General features: G+C 49.3%; 1 protein-coding gene and 1 pseudogene across 1 annotated transcript; both read left to right on the top strand.

The window, feature by feature from the left end:
• Window positions 1–2,818: 2,818 nt before the first annotated feature.
• LOC143673163 (histone H2A-Bbd type 2/3-like) lies at window positions 2,819–3,795 on the top strand. The gene has a single exon (XM_077147500.1). It carries the CDS (start codon window positions 3,281–3,283, stop codon window positions 3,623–3,625), a length of 345 nt encoding a protein of 114 aa, XP_077003615.1. The 5' UTR covers window positions 2,819–3,280; the 3' UTR covers window positions 3,626–3,795.
• A 1,320-nt stretch (window positions 3,796–5,115) lies between these two features.
• On the top strand, window positions 5,116–6,404 carry LOC143673165 (40-kDa huntingtin-associated protein-like; annotated as a pseudogene).
• Window positions 6,405–15,478: the final 9,074 nt, after the last annotated feature.

The raw sequence follows: 15,478 nt of genomic DNA, 5'->3' as shown, positions 1-15,478 counted from the left end.
GGCAGCATTGGGCACAAAGGCAAAAGGCAGGGATGACTTTAATTTCCATCAACTGGTGGTTGGCACTCTAGTTTGCCAGCTGCCAGAATGCAATATACCAGAAATGGAACGGCTTTTTTAAAAGGGGAATTTACTAAGTTGCACATTTACAGCTCTAAGGCCGTGAAAATGTCCCAATTAAAGCAAGTCTATAAAAATGTCGAATTTAAGGCACCAACAAGAGGTTACCTTCACTCAAGAGAGGCCGACGACGGTCAGGGTTTCTCTCTCAACTGGAGAGGCACATGGCGAACATGACAATGCTAGCCTTCTCTCCAGGCTTCTTGTTTCCTGAAGCTCTCCCGGGCCGTATTCCTTCTTCATCTCCAAAGGTCTCTGGTTGCATAGGCTCTGGCTCTTGTCATTCTGCATTGGCTCTGTCATGGCTCTCTGAAAAAGGGACTCTCTCCAAAATGCTTCCTCTTTTAAAGGACTCCAGTAAACTAATCAAGACGTACCTGGAAAGGGTGGAGGCACATCTCCCTCTAATCCAAGTTTAATACCCACAATTGCGTGAGTCGCATCTCTGTGGAGATAACCTATCAAGTTTCCAGCCAACAGTACTAAGCAGGGATTAAAAGAAAGGCTGCCTCCACAAGAAGGGATTAGGACTAAAACATGGCTCTTCTAGGGTGCATAAATCCTTTCAAATCGGCACAGATGGCTGGAGACAATCAAACCCTCCCATATAATGGAATATTATCTGGTCATAAAAAGCACAAAGTCCTGCTAACTTGTATGGCACGGTCAAACCTCAGAAGCATTCTGGTCAGCGCAAGAAGGCAGACACAGGGCGGGCCGCGGTGGCTCAGCGGGCAAAGTGCTTGCCTGCTATGCCGGAGGACCTCGGTTCGATTCCCGGCCCCAGCCCATGTAACAAAAACGGAGAAACAGAATACAATAAAAACAAGAAAATGTTTAAAAATGTTTCCCTTTCTTCCTTCCTTCCTTCCTTCTATCCTTCCTTCCTTCTCTCTGTCTTTCCTTTAAAAAAAAAAAAAAAAAAAAAAAAAAAAAAAAAGAAGGCAGACACAAAGGGGCACAGGTGCTGAGATTCCATCTCTGTGAACGTGACATGGGGAACAGGCCCATCCCGACAGACAGCTGGGAGGGTATTGCCCAGGACTTGCTCAGTGGCAAGGGTGGGTGCTTGATGGGGACTGCAGGAGTGCGGCCTGCTCAGTGGGAAGAAGTCTGTGCTGACGGGGCCTGCTGAGTGGGAATGCGTCTGCGCCTCACGGGGCCTGCTCAGTCAGAAGCGGTCTGTGCCTGACCGAGACTGCTCAGTGGGAAGGGGTCTCCTCAGTAGGAAGGGGCCTGCGGCAGTGGGGCCTGCTCAGCGGGAAGGGGTCTGTGCCTGATGTGGCCTGCTCGGTGGGAAGGGGTCTGTGTTGATGGGGCCTGCTCAGAGGGAAGGGGTCTGTGCTGACGGGGCCTGCTCAGGGGGGGTCTGCAGGAGTGGGGCCTGCTCAGTGGGAAGGGGTCTGTGCTGATGGGACCTGCTCAGTGAGAAGGAGTCTGCGGGAGTGGGGCCTGCTCAGAGGGGGGGGGGGGGTCTGTGGGAGTGGGACCTGCTCAATGGGAAGGAGTCTGCGGCAGTGGGGCCTGCTGATTTGGGAAGAGATTTGTGTTGATTGGATCTGCTCAGTGGGATGCGGTCTGCAGGACCGGGGCCTGCTTAGTGGGATGGGGTCTCCAGGTTGGGGCCTGCTCAGTCGGAAGCAGTCTGCGCCTGACCAAGACTGCTCAGTAGGAAGGGGTTTCCTCAGTAGGAAGGGGCCTGCGGCAGTGGAGCCTGTTTAGTGGGAAGGGGTCTGTGCTGATGGGACTTGCTCAGTTGGAAGGGATCTGCGGGAGTGGGGCCTGCTCAGCGGGCGGGGTTCTGCGGGAGTGGGGCAGCTCAGTGGAAAGGGGTCTGTGCTGATGGGGCCTGCTCAGCGGGAGGGGGTCTGCGGGAGTGGGGCCTGCTTAGTGGGAAGGGGCGTGTACTTCACTGGGCCTGCTTAGTGGGAAGGTGTCTTCGGGTGAGGAGTCTGCTCATTGGAAAGGGGCCTGATGCAGTAGAGCCTGCTCAGAGGGCAGGGGTTGCCAGGGCTGGGGTCTGCTCAGTGGGAATGGGTCTGCACCAAACGGGCCTGCTTAGTGGGAAGGGGTCTTCGGGTGAGGGGCCTGCTCACTGGGAAGGGGTCTGCTCAGTGGGAATGGGTCTGCACCGAACAGGGCCTGCTTAGTGGGAAGGGGTCTTCAGGTGAGGGACCTGCTCACTGGGAAGGGGTCTGCACCTAATGGGGCCTGCTTAGTGGGAAGGGGTCTGTGCTGACCAGGCCTGCTTAGTGGGAAGGTGTCTTCGGGTGAGGAGTCTGCTCATTGGAAAGGGGCCTGATGCAGTAGAGCCTGCTCGGACGGCAGGGGTTGCCAGGGCTGGGGTCTGCTCAGTGGGAATGGGTCTGCACCAAACAGGGCCTGCTTAGTGGGAAGGGGTCTTCGGGTGAGGGGCCTGCTCACTGGGAAGGGGTCTGCTCAGTGGGAATGGGTCTGCACCGAACAGGGCCTGCTTAGTGGGAAGGGGTCTTCAGGTGAGGGACCTGCTCACTGGGAAGGGGTCTGCACCTAATGGGGCCTGCTTAGTGGGAAGGGGTCTGTGCTGACCAGGCCTGCTCAGTGGGAAGGGGTCTGAGGCGGTGGAGCCTGCTCAGTGTGAAGGGGTCGCCAGGGGTGGGGTCTGCTTAGTGGGAATGGGTCTGCACCTAACAGCGCCTGCTCGGTGAGAAGGGGTCTCCACCTAACAGGGCCTGCTGTGGGAAGGGGTCTGCACTGACCGAGACTGCCCCGTGGGAAGGGGTCTGCGCCTGATGGGGTCACGGAAGTGCCTTGCAGCTCGGTCCTCCCGATGGGCCCCGCGAAACGAGCCAACGCCACCGAACGGTCACTCTATGAGGGTACCACGGTTCCCGTCCAGCGGAGGGTGGGCGCTTCCTCCAGCAGAGGGTCCAGCCCTGTGCACCCAGGTTCCCAAGGTCAGCGGGAAGCCCGGGCCTCAGCACAGCCAATCGGAGAGCCATGACATCACGCGGTCTCCGGGTTCGGAAAGAGTGCTGGGTGGCCAATGGGAGGCTGGCCCCGCGCGTCCTAGGATACGTCCCGAGTGCTTGGCAGCGTTGGAGCCGGGCCGTTGGCAGCAGCCAGAGCCGGGACGTTGCAGCAGCCGCAGCACAGCCGCAGTCCCGTCGGGGAGCTCACCATGCCGGGGCAGAGGAGCAGTGGAGGGTCATCGCGTCGTCGTAAGCGACGGAACCGCTCTCGCACCGCCCGAGCCGAACTGACCTTCTCCGTGAGCCTCGTGGAGCACCAGCTACGGGAAGGCCACTACGCCCAGCGCCTCAGCTCATCGGCGCCCGTCTACCTGGCTGCCATCATCGAGTATCTGACCGCCAAGATCCTGGAGCTGGCGGGCAACGAGGCGCGCCACAGCCGCACAAGGCGCATCACCCCGGGACTGGTGGACATGGCCGTGCATAACAACGCTCTGCTCAGTGGTCTCTTTGGGACCACCACCATCTCCCAGGTGGCTCCGGCCCAGAAGTAGCTGCCCACGCCTGCTGGGACCCGACCGGAGCAGAGCGCCCACTAGCCACAAGCCCACCCTCAGCCGGGGTGGAGGGCCCAGCCCTCCCCTCCCCTCCGCTCCCCTCCCGCACCCCACCCGCACCCCGAATTTCCCGCCAAGTAAAGTTTCTGAATCCATTTTTGGACGTGTTTCGGGCTCTTTCTGGGGGTGCGCCGGGGGCAGTGGGAGGGACAGGAGGTGCGGGTCCGGGCGGTGTCTTGGAAGCCGCGGTGTCAGGGGGAGCAGGTGCTCATGGGGACAGTGCAGGGGCTGGCACTGGGGGGGCCGGGCCCCGGGGGGGTGCGGGCCCTGGGGGTGAGGGCCCGGGGGGGGCCGGGCCCGGGGGGGGCGGGTCCGGGGGGTGAGGGCCCTGGGGGGCCGGGCCCTGGGGGTGCAGGCCCTGGGGGTGCGGGCCCTGGGGGTGAGGGTCCTGGGGGTGCAGGCCCTGGGGGTGCGGGCCCTGGGGGTGCAGGCCCCGGGGGTGCAGGCCCTGGGGGTGAGGGCCCTGGGGGTGCAGGCCCTGGGGGTGCGGGCCCTGGGGGTGAGGGTCCTGGGGGTGCGGGCCCTGGGGGTGCGGGCCCTGGGGGTGCAGGCCCTGGGGGTGCCGGCCTGGGGTAGGCGGGGCCGGCCTGGCGCGGCATACACTAGACCCACTCCCTCCTTGGCTCCGAGGAGGCCAAGGCCTGGGGGCTTCCGGGGCCCGGTCATGGGGGTCCTGGAGGTGGGGCTGAAGACCCTGACCGAGGCGTCGAAGGTTTTATTCTGAGCAGGGAAAGTCCGGCGGCACCACGGGGTGGGCGTGGATACGGGGCGTGGCGGCCGGCAGGAACCTCAACGGGGACGATAAGGAAACGGGCAGAGAAGGAACCGTGGCCGTGCACGATGCGGCATCGCCAGTGTCCTCTGGGGTCGTGCTAACTGGGAGATGCCCGGAGCACCCGTACCAACCGGGTCAAAGCGCCGTTACCTAGCGACAGCTCCAGGCCCTGCAGCCCGCCATTTGCATTTCCCGACAGCAATGGATCCGAGAACTTCTGGGAGCTTTGCCACTGTCCAGAAACATTAATTCGCGTGTGTATCTCTAGTCTAGCCAGGCCCCTACCCAGCACTACATAATTGCATATGTGGCCACTCTCCCTTGGCCCGCCTTCCAGGCCCTGCAGCCCCTCCATTTGCATTCCACGACGGCAAGGGTTTCCAAATGCAAGGGTTTCCGCGCTCCTGCTCGCGCTCGCGCTCCTGCTCGCGCTCGCGCTCCTGCTCGCGCTCGCGCTCCTGCTCGCGCTCGCGCTCCTGCTCGCGCTCGCGCTCCTGCTCGCGCTCGCGCTCCTGCTCGCGCTCGCGCTCGCGCTCCTGCTCGCCGCCAAGGGGCGGGGCGCGGTGGGGAAGCGCGGGGTCGCGACGCAGCGTAACGCAGAGCACGTCCCAGCGAGCCAGCGTCTTCTTCGCCGTGACGTCACCGCGCCGGAAGCGCCCAGGCGCTGAAGATGGCGGCTGCCGGGGTCGGCATGGGTGGCGGTGCAGGTTGGGCCCCGATGCCGGGGATTTCCTGGCTCGGTACCGGCTGGTGTCGAACAAGCTGAAGAAGCGCTTCCTGAGAAAGCCGAACGTGGCGGAGGCCGCGGAGCAGTTCGGACAGCTGGGCCGCGAGCTTCGCGCCCAGGAGTGCCTCCCGTATGCGGCCTGGTGCCAGCTGGCGGTGGCGCGCTGTCAGCAGGCGCTGTTCCATGGGCCCGGGGAAGCGCTGGCCCTCACCGAGGCCGCGCGCCTCTTCCTGCTTCAGGAGCGCGATGCGCGCCAGCGCCTGGCCTGCCCCGCTGCGTACGGGGAGCCGCTGCAGGCCGCCGCCAGCGCCTTGGGCGCCGCCGTGCGCCTGCACCTCGAGCTGGGCCAGCCGGCCGCCGCCGCCGCCCTCTGTCTCGAGCTCGCCGCCGCCCTGCGCGACTTGGGCCAGCCGGCCGCCGCCGCCGGACACTTCCAGCGAGCGCCCAGCTCCAGTTGCCCCAGCTGCCTCTAGCCGCGCTGCAGGCGCTCGGCGACGCTGCCTCCTGCCAGCTGCTGGCCCGCGACTACAACGGGGCCTTGGCGGTCTTTACGCACATGCAGCGCCTCGCGCGGGAGCACGGCTACCACCCGGTGGCGCCGCCCCCAGCGCCGCCGCCGCTACAGCCTCCGGGACCGCAGCCCGCACCCGGCGCGGCGCCCTCGCTGCCGTCCCTGCTGGCTCCGAATGCCGCTACCGTAGCGCCTGCCTCCGTGGCGCTAGGCGCCTTCTCCGACGTGCTGGTGCGCTGCGAGGTGTCGCGCGTGCTGCTTCTGCTCCTCCTGCAACCGCCGCCCGCCAAACTGCTGCCCGAGCATGCCCACACCTTGGAGAAGTACTCCTGGGAGGCTTTTGACAGCCACGGGCAGGAGGGCAGTGGCCAGCTTCCCGAGGAGCTCTTTCTGCTGCTCCAGTCTCTAGTCATGGCAACGCACGAAAAGGACACGGAAGCCATCAAGTCGCTGCAGGTGGAGATGTGGCCGCTATTGAGTGCTGAGCAGAACCACCTCCTTCACCTCATTCTGCAAGAAACCATCTCCCCTTCTGGACAGGGGATCTGATCAGTCACATCAACCATTCTGCAAGAAACCATCTCCCCTTCTGGACAGGGGATCTGATCAGTCACATTAACCAAATAACTTTTTTCCTGTTATCAAACCTCGTGCATGCACCTTTGCTGTTGGGGGAAAATAAAAGATGTGTATCCCCATTCTACATTTACGTTAGTCCTGTGAGTCGCCGTAGGAGTAAGGGCCCGTACCCCAAATGCTTATTTCCAGAATAGTAGGAGAGGAAAAAAAAATTTTTTTTTAATTGGAACAGAATGGAGGTAGAGGGGGACATGGCTCTTCCAAAAAACTTTGCAGCTAAAAACGAGAATCCCTTTTATCCGGTTCCTCTTCATCCTCCACCCAGCTCACCCCTGCCCGTCTCTGTTTTATAGTGGGTGTTTTACTTTGCATAACTTTGTTAACTACTTAGGCTATATGGTTTTATCGCGACTCTGATTGCTTAGTCTATTTCTGTGTCTTTGCGATCACCAAGTTTCTCCTTTGTTTCATTCTCCCCTTACATGTATTCACAGAAATAACTTTATTCCTTACAACTTTGTTGCTGTTACAACTCTAAATCCATCATAATATTATTCGGATACTCTTGTGGTTTAAATTTGCCTCCTCAATAGAATGTGAATATCTTTATGAACTTTTCAATAGGCAAAAACAGAACCAGATAGTTCTGTTTCAACTCCAAGATGTATTCATTTGAAGTTTACAATCTACTTGGTATGTGTGCTATGCCAGGCAAAGACTCTACAGAGAGAAAGATGTAGTTCTTCCTCTAATAGCTGCAGTGCAATAGTTCTAATGCAAATGTGTCTTTTTGCTTTGGAATTCACAGTGCTATTTTATTCCCATAATTGTCTGTAATCTGGATGACATTTATTTGTAACAGAGATCTTTCTGCAACTTTTATTTAGTTCAAGTGTGTAAAATCAGTGTGACTGGTAGCGTGTGATCAGGCAAAGCAGTACCCTTGTTCACCAAAAGTAGAATGTTCACCTTGTTCCCAGTTTGAAACACTACATTTCTAAGGTTTTGTGGGGTTTTTTGTCCAAATTTAGCTGTTTGTATACTTTATTTTACAGTTTTGAGAGTGATAACTACTCAAAATAAAACCTTGTTCTCAAAACACTCCTCTGAGAGAAAATGCATCCTTTAGGCTGAGGTTGCATATAACTTCTAATTTTGGGGATGAGACTTAAGGACCCAGTTTGGAGGTGGTAGATTTTCTTGTTTGGCCTGTTCTTTGGGGGGTGGGGGAGTTGGGAGATGGGAAGCGGGTTGTCACTATGAGTTAAGTGCCTCGATATGGGTGAGATTTGAGGAAGGGTACTGTGGATTCTTTTCTGTTTCTTCCAACAGTTTGAAACTGGTTGGTAAGGGAATACAGGAGAGGGCCATTTGAAACAGACCCAGTCACCTCTGCTTGCACTTGGCTGCCAGGAAGGGAAGTACTAACCGGTAAAAGCCTAGTCCAACTTACTGCAAAAGTAAGGGTGCATGCTCCTTTGATATTTGGCTCTTTCTGGTGCACTCCTCTCAACCCAAGCTGAAGGCCGGGCTGGGTGCACTCTTGTGACATGAATCCTTAGGAGTTAGGCAGTGTGACTGGTGATATTAGGTGTAAGGAAAAACCTAAGGCCCTTCCTCAACTCCTGGCAGGGAGGTGGGGTCGGGGAGGAATTCCTAGAAAGCCCGGTATTGGGTATACAAGCGTAACTCTGGGAAACACTAAAGCTCCTTGTTTCCCACTTGCCATTGGCTCATTTATGTATCTCCCTCAGAAACTGGTAGGGTTAGTTGGGCTAAGATCATTAAACAGGTGGCTAGTACGTTACTTAAACTATTCTAAAGCAATAGTTGGATGGAAAAAGATGGAAATTTCCTAATTTATTTTCAAGTATAACACGCTAAAACCTGTTTTATATATGGTAAATAAATAGGTAAACCTATTTTATTTATGAATATAGATTGAGAAACTCTTAAATAAAATGTTAAGTTGGATCCAGCTAAATTTTAATTATTAATACTAAAGTTAGGGGAGGTTTTCCCACTGGTGTGCTGGAGCTTACCTGTACTGGCTTGTGATAGCTGCTTGTGAACATCTCTTTCCTCCTCTGCATTCAGTGGCAACACATCAGTGGCTTAAAATCAGCCATGATGGAAGTACGTACACTATGGAAATCAGCAAACGCTACAAACGCTTTTCTGCTTACTGGGCCCCCACCCTGCCCTCCTCTGAGCCACGAACTGGTTAAATATTTGCCAATACCATTGAATGTTAGGTATAATATGACCTAGTAGGTAAGAGACATGGCATATCAATGATACTGAAAAAGCATTTTGTTAAAATTCAGTAGCCATTCCAAGTAAAATAAGAATAGAAGGAAACTATGTAAACACAAAAGTATTTGTTCAAAACACTATATATATAGTTTTTCAAATATATATATATATATATATTGAAATATTTAACAGTAAAAACAGTAATGCATGGGAAACATACCCATTAAGTTCAGGAACAAGATAGGCTTTATGATGACCATTGTAACAATGTTGTTCAACTGAATTCAAAAAGGAAAGGAAGTTAACGAATATGGCAGAAAAGAAGAGGTAAATTGTAATTATTTGCGTATGGTCTGATTTTACACCTTGAAAATCAAAGTTTATTAACTATGATTTATTAAAATAAGAGAGTAGTAGAGTTACCAGACAATAGCAGTATAAAACAATAGCCTTCCTTTACGTCCTCAATAATCATTTAGAAACCAAATGAAATGTTTGGAACATTGTGACGTGAGGGCAATTTGGTCATAACTTCTATTTGAAACCTTAAACATTAGCTTCTGTGGTGTTCCTCACCACAGGGAAAAAGGCTGGAAAAGAATCATCATACATAGCTGTGGTAATCCTTGCCTCTATATCTTAGCATGAGATTTAAGTTGGTAATAACTATCATTTTCCACCACCCATTCCAGATCCCCCTTACCCTCTGCACTCTGAGCTCATAGTATATTGTTCTGATGGGGTGTCCCATACCTTCATTCCATGTGGCATCTGAGTTCTTAGTGATTCTGTCCTTATTGGGTTGCTGTAATTTTCCACTGCCAGAACTTTTGGGCAAGGGAGTCCTAGGAGATACTGGAATGAACCATCTGGTTTCCAAACAAAGGTTCTTCTTGCTGCCATTGTGAGGCAGCAACACAAGCTCCCCTTGGTAATCAGAATCTATCATCCTAGCCAATACAGTGACCCCCTTTCTGCCTTTTGGTTCAGTGGCATGAGCACCCAATTCGCTAGAATAATGACGGTGTTCCCTGGAAGAAACATTTCTACCTTGGGCAATAGAATCACATTTTGGGGCAAGCAGCAAAAATGTTTCCATGGGTTATTAGGTGAAATAATGAGAGGGTCCACTCCCTCTTTGACTCTTTGGTTCCTGGACTTATGCATCTTTGCTATGGGGGGGATAATGTTATATATTGACCACTGGTTTAAGGAGTACATTGCATCCTGTAGGACACATAGCACACCCACTCACTAGGTGTTTTCTCCCAGTTGTCATTTTAACCATTCCACCCTTCTACCATTATCAGGCCAGCTGCTTCTTAGTGATGGGGCACATGTTAAGACCAGTAGATTCCATGGACTTGAGCACACTGACACATTTTTCCCCATAAAATATGTCCCCTGGTCAGAAGCAATGTTGCATGTGGTGCCATATTGATGGATAAGGCCTTCTATAAGTGACAAATGATGGTGCTTCAGAAACACTGCGGGCAGGGAAGGCAGATATATTCCAGATTATGTATCTATCCTTGGGAGGGCAGAGTGCTGACCCCTTTATGATAGGAAGGGTCCAATGTCGTCAACTTGCACTGGGTGTTTGGCTGATCTCCTGAAAGAATGTTCTGAATCAAGGGCTCTGCTGTTACCAGGTTAGGTAATAGGTAATGAGTAATAGCAGAAACATCAGCCTAGATATGTGCATGTTGCTGTACCTATTCATAACCTCCATTCCTGACACTGTGATAACTTTATTTATGGGCCCACTAAGCAAGCAAGCACTGGGGTGTCTGGGGAAAGAGGCTGAGTAACCACAAAGTGGGTCATCTTGTCCACCTGGTTATTGAGAAGCTCTTCCAGCCCATGGATGCCCTCTGGAGGGAATTTTCATGGGTCAGAAATATCTCTACACTCTGTGCTTATTCTGAAAGGTCCAACCTCTTACCTTCTTTAAGTTCTTTCCTTGTCTCTGACTAGCCAGCCAAGATATTAGCCACTGCCCATGACTCAATGAAGATCTGTTCCTCAGGCTATCACCTTCCATGTGAAGTAGACAATCAGGCATACCTGCTGAAGCTCTGCCCCCTTGGGATAATTTCCCTTGCCCATGGTCTTTCAGGTCCACCCCTGAGGTGGGTAGCTCAGAATCTGTCCATTCCATACTGGTGGTGCTGGCATACTGTACAGATTTATCTATTCAGATCTTTCTTCCTCTATTAACTGGTTATTAGCTAGTTATAGGGAACTTCCCATGAGCCCACGTGTATGGATGGGGGGAGAGGCAGTGAAGCATTAGGTACTTGGGAGTCTGAGCCCCTACTCATGCAGTAGTTCACTTGTACCTTCTGCCCCTACTTGGTCCCCGTCTCATGTATACTGCTTCCTTTTAATGAGAGAATGCTGCTGTGCATGTCCTACTTTATGACTCAGTAGGTCAGATCACGTCCAACTCATTATGACCAGTTTAGGACACAACACGCATTTGATACCTCACAATCAGGCATTCCATTTCTACCAGGAGTAACAAACCACCAATTGTTGTGCTTCTTTCTTAGTCACAGATGTTGTGAGGTGCAGGAACTTGATCTCATTTGAGAAGTGATATCATGATACCCTGACCTGCCCCAGACCGCAGAATCACTGAGCTTTCCTACTTTCATGGAGTTTATTTCTCACCCTTTGGCAGATGTATGCATGTGTTTATAATCATAATCACAAATGGCATTTTTTTTCATTCTTTATATATATTTTTATATTGTGGTAAAGTATACATAACACAAAAATAATTTTAACCATTTTTAAGTACATTAGCAATGTTGTGTAACCTTCACCAAGACCTATTTCTAGAACATTTTCATCATCCCAAACAGAAACTCATAACCATTAAGCAATAACTCCTTATTTTTTCCTTCTCAAACCCTGATAACCACTATTCTGTTTTCGGTGTCTATGAATTTGCTTATTCTAAGTATTTCATATAGAGAAATTCTACAATATTTGTCCTTTGTGCTGACTTATTTTATTCAACATGTCTTCATCCATGTTGTCACATGTATCAGAACTTCACTGCTTTGTATGGCTGAGTAATACTCCATTGTATGTATATACACATCCAGTCATCTGTTGATAAACACTTGGGTTGCTTCCACTTTGGGCTAATGTGAATAATTCTGCCATAAATGTTGGTGCACAAATATGTGTTTGAGCCCCTGTTTTCAAATATTGTGGGTATATACCTAGGAGCAGAATTGCCAAGTCCTTTGGTAATTATATGTTTAACTTTCTGAGGAACTGTCAAGCTGTTTTCCACAGCGGCTTCACCATTTTATATCCCCACCAACAATGTATGAGGGTTCCTATTTCTCCACAGCCTTACCAACACTTGTTATTTTCTACTTTTAAAATAATAGCAATCTTGGTGTGCGTAGTTTTGATTTGCAATTTCTCTATTCGTGAAGCATCTTTTCATACGTTTATTGGAAATCTGTATATCTTCTTTAGAGAAGTAGCTATTCAAATCCTCTGCCTATTTTAAAGATTGGGTTGTTTGCCTTCTTTTTACAGAGCTAAAGGAATTCTATATATTCTGGATATCAAACCCTTACCAGATATATGGTTTCCAAATATTTCCTCTATTTGTAAATTGTCTTTTCACTTCCTTGTCTATGTCCTTTCATGCACAAAAGTTTTAAAATTTCATGAAGTTCAATTAATCTATTTTTAATTTTGTTGTTTGTGCTTTTGGTATAAAATCTAAGAATCCATTGCCTAATTCAAGGTCCTGAAGATATTTCCCTTTGCTTTCTTGTAAGAGTTTTATAGTATTAGCTCTTATTTAGGTCATTGATCCATTTTGAATTAATTTTTATATATGGTGAGAGGTAGGGGTCAAAATTCATTCTTTTGTATGTGGATTTCCAGTTGTCTCAGTATGATTTGTTGAAGAGACTATTTTTTCTTCATGGAATGGACTTGGCACCCTTGTCAAAAATCAACAGGCCATAGATATGTGGGTTTATTTCTGGACACTCAATTTATTCCATTGGTCTATGTGTCTATCTTTATGCTGTACCACACTGTTTTAATTACTGTCACTTTGTAGTAAGTTTTGAAATCAGGAAGTGTGAGTCTTCCAATTTTGTTCTTCCTTTTCAAGATCTATTTGCTGTTTGGGGTGCAATAACCCTAAATTTACTGTTTACCATGCTCTGCCAGCACTTGTCATCAGTGTAATGGACCAGCATGGTGTTCTGTGGGAAGTCAAGATGTTTGAAGTCGTCCAAGTCTGTATTATGACAAAGGACAAGAAAGCTGGCATTGCCCTGAGGCATAGACAGTAAAGTTAATATCTCATAAATGCAAACTTAGGAATTTTCTCACCAAGAAAACTGTGAGAAAAAAAAAAACCTGTCAGGTTGATAGCTCCATACAGGAGCTAGGGCCTGTGTGGATTGTTGATTTGCTGCAGAATAGATAGCACATCTGAAATCACAATTGCTACTGATATTGTTACCTAATTCCATTTGTGATGATATGCTGTCATTTTCTATGACCCATCTGGCTTTTGTAGTGGCCAAAAGGATGAGTTAAGTTGGGATGTAATAAGAATTCCACACTTCGGATATAATAGAAACATTCTGTGTGATGTTTCAAGTTCTGTGTCAAGTTCTATCTTTACACTGTCCAATACAACAGCCAGCAGTCACATGTAGCTTTTGATCACTTGAGATGTGACTAGTACAACTGAGAAGAAGTGTTTAAGATTTTGATGGTGAAATTAATCTCTGAAATTCCCTTGGAAATTCAGTATGTCAATAGGGACAGATCCAAAGGATTCCTTGGGTACTTCCTGCCATCACAGCCCTCTCTCCATGGATTAGGCAACACATGTGGGGATTCTGTGAGCTACTAAGTATATATATTCTCACTATAGATTCTAGGACAGGGAAATAAACCACAGGATGAGTCCATAATCTGACTACAACCATGCAGTAAGATGGAGTACTGATCAAAATCCATCTATCATCTCACCTGCCTAAGCCCCTACTCTGACCCATGGTGGTGTTTTGTATCTTTGCTATCAGTGTAAGTTTAGAAACAACATCTAATAACCCAATGAAAGTCTTGGTATTTCTTTATCTCTAGTGCACATTCACCCTGTAAATGGCCCACAGAAGGCCTTCTGGGGAAGACTTTGGAGAAGATTCATGATGTCTTAGTTTTTCAAAGATGCTATCAAACTGGTTTGGGTTTAACAATAGGTATGTATTGGCTCACAGATTAGAAGCTAGACAAAGTTCAAACCAAAGATATCAGCAAGGCTTGCTTTTCCCCCAAAGAATGTAGCTTTCTAGTATTGGCTGCTGACAAATCTTGGGGTTGCTTGGTTTATATTTCTTTACCTCCCATCGCCTGACAATACCTTCTACATTTCTTTTCTGGGTTCCTGATGACTTCTGTCTTCTGGTTCCTTTCTGTGGAACCAGAAAAGCCTCCAATAATCCAGATTAATACCCACCCTCATTCAGTTGTACCACAGTTTTTTTTTTTTTCATAGCTAAAAATAGCATGTTCAAAAGTTTCTCTTTACAATGGGTTCACACCCACAGGGTCATGGATTAAGATTAAGAAATGTGTTTGTTGGGGTACATAATTTTTCCTACCACACATGGTATCCACTGTGGTTACATTTAGAAAGCTTTTTTCAAAGGCACCTAAGCTTCCCTACTTCAGCCAAGTAGTTTTATGTCTGTAAATTGACTTAGGATGGAAACTAGGCGAGATGTTGTGACTCCCTACTATGACAACTTGAGGGTTTCTCCCAAGCAGACTATTTAGTCTATTTAGGGCTGCCATAACAATTGGATGGCTTAAAACAACAGAAATGTATTCTCTCACCTTTCTGGAGGCTAGAAGTCTGAAATCAAATATTTAGTAGGGCCGTGCTCCCTCTGAAGGCTCTAGGGAAGGCTCTTTCCTTGCTTCTTCCAAGCTTCTAGTGTTTGCTGGCAATCCTTGGTATTCCTTGGCCTGTGGTGGCTTCACTCAAGCTCTGCCTCTGTTGTCACCTGAACTTCCCTTGTGTGTTTCTCTGTGCATCTTTTCTCCTCTTCTTATAAGGACACCAGTCATATTGGATGAGGGCCCACCCAAGTCAGTATGACCTCATCTTAACTTGATTGAATCTGCAAAGATCCTATTTCAAAATGAGTACACATTCTTAGGTTTTGACTGGACGTGAATTCTTGAGGAGACACAATTCAACTCTATGCACAGACCTAGGAATTTTTTTCCCATACATGTCAAGTAGCAACTTAGTAAGCTGCTCATGTACTTTATTCCTAGAGATGCTGTGATCAATTAGCCATCACCACAGATTCCTATGGTTAAAAACACTCATTACCATTCTCTATGGGTTCCTTGTTGTAATTGTGCTCACCTTGTCTCTGACAGTTAAATATCATCAGCAGGGCTCTACTACTCTGACTTTACACAATTTTTATTGATAATAGAGAATCTAATTCCACTGCAGCATCCATCACTGTCATCTCCAGCGAAGATAGAACAGCTACCTTGGAGTTCTTCAAGCATACTGAAGTGCCCCTCATCAAGGTGTTTTTGATGCCTTGGTAAAGGGAGTATCCTTTGGGCCCTCCTAGCAGGTTTGGTTATGGGTGGCTGAGAGGTTTAGACATCATGGATCCATTCCAACATTTCTATTTCCCTGGGACTTTGAATTCTTTCCTTTATAGTATACCAGGGAAGTTCTGGCATTCCAATCTCATTAATTCTAGGTCATGATTAATATAAGGCCTTGTTCATTCCTGAATCTTGGGTGAGTGCAAGAGTGGCTATGAATTTAGCCAGACTGAATCTTCCATTTCTTCATCCATGATCTAATACCCATAGAATTCACTTCCACTCATGCTCCTCAGAGTCTTG

The sequence above is a fragment of the Tamandua tetradactyla genome, unplaced genomic scaffold (genome assembly GCF_023851605.1).
Source record: "Tamandua tetradactyla isolate mTamTet1 unplaced genomic scaffold, mTamTet1.pri scaffold_161_ctg1, whole genome shotgun sequence".
In the NCBI taxonomy this organism is placed as follows: Eukaryota; Metazoa; Chordata; class Mammalia; order Pilosa; family Myrmecophagidae; genus Tamandua; species Tamandua tetradactyla.
This window is presented reverse-complemented; position numbering and strand designations above follow the sequence as displayed.

What these genes read in the sequence shown, in the direction of transcription:
- LOC143673163 (XM_077147500.1), top strand. Translation starts at nt 3,281, where the DNA reads ATGCCGGGGCAGAGGAGCAGTGGAGGGTCATCGCGTCGTCGTAAGCGA.